Here is a 6,000-nt window from a genome sequence, read left to right as displayed (position 1 = left end):
CTGGTCTATAATATTGAGACATACAGAGTTAAGCTCGGAATTGCTGACCTTTTCGGTGACAGTCAAGAACTTGGTTCAACTTTGCCGATTGCGTTGCAGACGAATCAGGATGCATTGCTAGCTGCCACGACGCAATCGGGAAGGCATCCTGATTCGTTTGCAACACAATCGGCAGAGTTAAACCAAGTTCAACCTTCCCGACAACTGTCGGCGACTGTCGCCGATAGGGTGTGCGATTCTATGGAAATCGAGCTTCAAGTTTTTAGTCGTGAGAAAAAAAAAAACAAAAAAAAAACCCTGATCAGATGAGACATGAACTAGGATCGTCGGCAGGCAGACATCTTAACAACCAAGCTACAACCCAACTCATTTTCACTGAAATCTTAGACTTTTATTTTTATTCATTATTTTGGCACATGTGCCAAAGGAGAGCTAATAGCGAAGTTAAAGAAATGTACCAACGCCTTTCACAAGACAAACATGCACACACAATGCTATACAAAACTAAAACTTTTCTGTAAATGTGTGAACATTTTTTTTTATTCTGTGATATTAAAGGGTATTAAATTATGTGATTATTTTAGTTATATTTTTGGTTTTATTTCTCGACTTACTGGATGGTAGTAAGCAAATGGATATTTTTAGTGTTTTGTTTGTCTATTTTTAACGAAGACCACAAGCTGCCTGCATGGACATCTTGTTAAATACATCTGGTTATTATACATAAATAAATGAATAATGAAAAACGTAGGCCTTTTTACTTACTTCTGTATGGCTTTCAGAAATTTTCGTTGATGCTTCCGAACACGTGCTGGATGAACCCTCTTCACAAGTTTGGTGTATTTATATATTAACCACGTCTCTCTTAATACATTAGCTGCTGCATTTTTCATCTAATAAGTTGAAAGGAAAATGGTGATTTATTGGCATTATTTAAAATCGCATGTAAAATAATTGTTAAATATAATCAACGCACGTTGTTGTTCATTAATACTTCGTAACTGCCAATGTTACGACGTCAAACACTCGATGAGAACATTATATCACTACGCCATAAACAGTACCTTTAAAGTCAGACTCCGGAGGAAAAAAAATGTTTGATATGTTGTAGAACTGATTTTTCTAAGACAGAAAAAAGTTGTTTGACGAAAAACTGGGGAACGGTGAACGAGATACAGATTTTTGAATATTTAAAAACTTGGGGAAAAAGGGACGTAACCGCCCATTTTTACACCTTTTTCCCCCAGTTTTTAAATATTCAAAAATCTGTATCTCATTCACCGTTGCTCAGTTTTTGATAAAACTACTTTTTTTCAGTCTTAGAAAAATCAGTTCTACAACATATCAATTTTTTCCCTCCGGAGCCTGACTTTAAAGTAAGTTCATTGGTTGCTGACATATATCAGAAATGCCTAACCCAAATGGATCAGTGTATTTACAGTATGTATAATTATAATTGTATTAGAACACATACTGTACTATGATTTACTTTCCTCTGTGCGGAAAATATTTTATGAAATATAATGTATACAATCAATGTGGAGGTCAGAGTATAGACAAGATCTAGCTGATTGCTCGAGGAATGAAAAATCGGATGTCTAACAAGAAGATTCCACATTGCAAATAGTTATGCATGAAAACGGAGGCAACGGCCACATGGGAGGTTTTATATTATGAGAAAATGCTGATTGCAATCGTATGAAGTTGATGCAACGCTAGGCCTAAACACCTGAAACAGGCTTTGGTTGGATAACGACATTTCAGTTGAGAATGAGCAATTAATGTCGGTGGGAGTAGGGGGTTGAGAGGAATGAAAAACGAGATATTAGAAAGTTGAATTGCAGACGATCTGCTACTGTACAACTGGCAATGACCGTACTCAACAAACTGTCCCCAGACAAAACCGTCTATAGATCATTAATCGTGCTATGCGCACTGATATTTTGTCATCGTGCGATTCCCAATAAAAACGAATGTGATATAAAATTCATTCGAATAAACTACCAATAAAAGTCACTTTAATGTTAAATTTTGTAAAACTAAATTAAATACATTGTTATCTTGCATTTTGTAACTTCATTGATGTTCAATTTTGAAATATAATAGGCCTACTAATGTAAGAAATATGTTACAATGTATTATGTAACAACAGTATTTATTAGGCCCATTTATATTTCTGTATTGTATAACGTACCGGCGGTATTATGCATTTGAACAATGGAAGAAATATTCGAGTATTATACGTGTTCATTATGATGTATATAGTTTTAGTTTTAAAACAACCCGATTCATGGGCTACATAAACCACTAACATTTTTTGTTCCGTTCAATATATTTTTGAAAAGTAAAATTGGATAAAAATTTAATATATCAATTATCATTATTATTGATATCATTCCATTAGTAAAAAAATTGTTACTAAATTTAATACTAGATAAAATACGCACAATAATGGATCATTAGTATACCTGTACACATAGCTTAATATAACATAACAGAGTAGTGTTTATTGACGTATATAAAACATCTTAATATAGAAAACTGCGCGATTAGGCTACGTCAAATCCTGTCTTTAATATATGATTATTCGTAATTGCCTGTCACATAATTAATTGGTTTCGGCCAAATATGGTTTGAAACTCTAAACAACCAATACAAGGTGTAATTGGCTTGTTATTGTAGTCTGCAAGTGGCACGCGGCTCTATCTCTAACTGTGCATGCGTCTGGTTTCACATAAATATCGCCCCCGAGAAACAAGCCTCCCCATCTTTACGTAAAGTTCTTAATGACTGGACCTCTGCAGGCCGATTCTCTAAATATAAATGTTAAGTGTAAGGCTGATATTCGACATTATCGTGGTCATGTAACTACACACTATTGATGAAAATATCAATCAGGGTGACAATATCCATCAACAAGACAAAACGTCTATATGGAATTCAAGACTAGGAAGGGTATATAATCTTAATTACCTAATAGCCTAATCGATTGCAATTTTAACGAAAGTTCCATTGGCCATGCTAGTTAAAGTGTCTGCACGCACAGCAGAAAACCCGGGTTCGAATCTCGGTTGAGGTGATTTTCTTTTCAGACTCGCAAATTCTTCTTCCCTACCGTTTATAAATATGTATGTAGCTATACACAAATATTTTATGCGCATGGCCACTTGTTTAGATTTTATTTGCAAACATAATCAAACCGGTCGCCGACGAACTTTTAGTGCAGAAAGTATATCCAATTCTAAAAATTGTCTAAACAAGACACTGAAATAAACTCGAAGATATTGGTTTAGAAATAGGATATAAATATTCAAAATGCTGGATTCAACATGTTCGTGGACGTAATTACGTTCTTCTTTATATAACGAATAATTTACTAAATTGAACATACCGAGTATACAAGATCAATCACTGATATCTTTACAAGATAGCATTCATACCAATTTCCGACCGAGATTGAAATGATCAGGAGAAACCTTTAGTGTACACGGACACTGATAAAGCTAACACGGGCATGATGTTATCTTTGATAACATCGATAATGGACAGGAGTATCTTTTTAATTTTTGTTGTGAACGTGTTGTTTCCAGTGGGGTTATTCTGTTGCATATTTTGGGCAGTACACCGGGAGACAATCCCCTACTGCTTTCCAAAGAGTGCACTGCGTTCTTTAAGTGCCTTGCACATTTCATTACGATGTATAAGCGTCATGCAAATCTTTATTATTATTATTATTATTTATTTATTATTTTGGGTCATTTTGTACACGAGACAACCGCTAACGCCTCATCCGAAAGACGGTGCGTTATCGTAATTTTATTAACCATACAGCTCAGCAGTTAGCCACATTGGAAATGGACCAGGTACCACAAAAAAGACCTTCATCATCAAGCACTAACACAATTGCTACGACTGAGCTAAGCTGCGTTCGGCGACTGTGATGGTAAGACAATGAGCGGGGGAGGGGGGTGATATAACTTCGAAGCAATAGAGAACAAAAATGTACGTGTATGACGAGATCACAATGAAATAAACTCACTCTTTTTGTCAATTGATTATCCATCATAAAATTGTGGACATGTTTTTCAGCTCTCGATAATTCCAATTTTGTTGCGAGTACTGCTACAACGAGCGCTGTACACATTGCACCCTGTCAACGAAAAATAAATACATACTGACACATTTGAACATTTTAAATGGTATTAGTGTTGAATCCAAGAGACGTGGCGAACAGGAGGTACACCCTCCTATTTGAATCTGTATAAATTTCATTTTGGGTGTTTCCTCACTTTTTCTGTGGTCCAATTGGCTAGTGCTTCATAGAACCCTCGGAGTTTTAATATGTATCTTAACCTCTAATCTAAATGATCTCACACTCAGAGATTAGAGGTTTTGTCTGCTGCGGAAGGGGCGAGTTCCCTTTTTGCCACCCCCTGATCCGCCATATGATGAAGTAAAATATTGGTAATAATCTTAATATTTGCCTATACATTGTGTTCTGTACACATATTCTTTCATTGGCTAAGTTACCAATGGCATTATATAATTATTATTCCTTACCATTATTCCAGTTATTACGGAAACTGCACGTCCGCAGTATGTATTCGGAACCATATCTCCGTAGCCAATTGACAGGAATGTTATAGAAACTATCCACATGGCGTTCAACATCTCGCCGTTGTTACTGTCATGATATCTAACAATATTCATAATAACGGTGATAATAATAGCAATTAGATGATAAACCAATGTAACATTTTTATGACATCGATCCCCATTAAGAACATTTTTGTAATGAATATGAAAATTAAAATAATAATTATTTAGACATTCATTTTTTTCTCAATCGGATTTTGAACCACCCTACATCTGTTACAGAACAGTTGCTTTATGACTTGGTGAATAAGTGAAATTTATATAGGCTTATCTTTGGGGTTTTATGTTTAACTGTTTTGTAAATGGTTTTTGCTTCCAACAACCGCTAACCCTTTGCCTAGTAATAAAACATTGAAACACTGCAAATAGATCCATTGCATATACGGGCTTAGGATACCGGGCTTAGACGACTCCTCTGTAAATACATATTTTGGTAAGTTTGGGCAACTCAACATCAACGAAAGATATGCAACAGTGCATGACACTGTATAATGACGTCATACAATGTAACAAATTAGGCACTGATCAACCTCCTATAAATTCCTTAGCGTAAATTCTGACCAATCATGGAAAAGATCAAAATAATTTCATACTCACCGTTCACACACTCGTAAGATCCAACTAGCAATCATCCATAAAGTTACGGTGAAAACAAGAAGTACTGTACCAGGGCAAATTGTCATAAGAGTCTTCAACACGAATCTGGTATTAAAATTAATCCGATTGAGGGCGCCAATACTTCGCGATGAGGCGTCCGTGAATAGTTTACTATGTAATAACATTACTCTGCATATTAAATATAGTCTTAGAAACATAGGAATGGAAAGAAGAACATCCACGTCAGCCATAGCCTCCCTAGTCATATGTGTATATGCAAACTCGGTTTTCCAAAGAAAGGTGTACCTCCCTGGAATTGGATGAATGGCACATACAAATAACTCGCTTGATAAAAGCGATATTCGGGAAAAAGTCATTGCTAAACGCCAGTCATCCGCACAATTATCTACAAGAAAAAGCTGCAACGAATAATAAAAAAAAAACACATGTAAGTTCTTACGTGAAACAAATAAGCAAATTTCGGTACTGTACCATGCTACTTCTAATGATAATCATTTCCTTTTTTTTGTCATGTTTTTAACATTTTAGCAATGTATAATAATCTGAGAAACATTAGTTAATGATGAAGGCAGAAAACAAACAATAATGGTGGTTTGTTACGGCATTATGAATTTGTTGAAGGCACATGCTCTAATACATAATATAAAACAATATAGGTAAGTTACATTAAACAATAGGTATGCTACAATGTTATAAACTAGGATTATGATTCGGTTGTCCTTACGG

General features: G+C 35.2%; 1 protein-coding gene across 4 annotated transcripts in view; it reads right to left on the bottom strand.

The window, feature by feature from the left end:
• The window catches only part of LOC117113406 (small conductance calcium-activated potassium channel protein 1-like), a 100,807-nt gene that overhangs the window by 11,840 nt on the left and 82,967 nt on the right, over positions 1 to 6,000 (bottom strand). For all 4 annotated transcript variants that reach the window (XM_033256726.1, XM_033256729.1, XM_033256727.1 and 1 more), the window contains exons 4-7: positions 5,254 to 5,672; positions 4,561 to 4,696; positions 4,040 to 4,150; positions 766 to 893 (exon numbers count right to left, since the gene is read on the bottom strand). In XM_033256726.1, coding sequence (XP_033112617.1) covers positions 766 to 893; positions 4,040 to 4,150; positions 4,561 to 4,696; positions 5,254 to 5,672 — 794 coding nt within the window. The remainder of the gene's footprint in view (positions 1 to 765; positions 894 to 4,039; positions 4,151 to 4,560; positions 4,697 to 5,253; positions 5,673 to 6,000) is intronic.

Source organism: Anneissia japonica, unplaced genomic scaffold (assembly GCF_011630105.1).
Source record: "Anneissia japonica isolate Jap-2015-1 unplaced genomic scaffold, ASM1163010v1 scaffold493_len2256704_cov171, whole genome shotgun sequence".
NCBI classification, from domain to species: domain Eukaryota; kingdom Metazoa; phylum Echinodermata; class Crinoidea; order Comatulida; family Comatulidae; genus Anneissia; species Anneissia japonica.
This window is presented reverse-complemented; position numbering and strand designations above follow the sequence as displayed.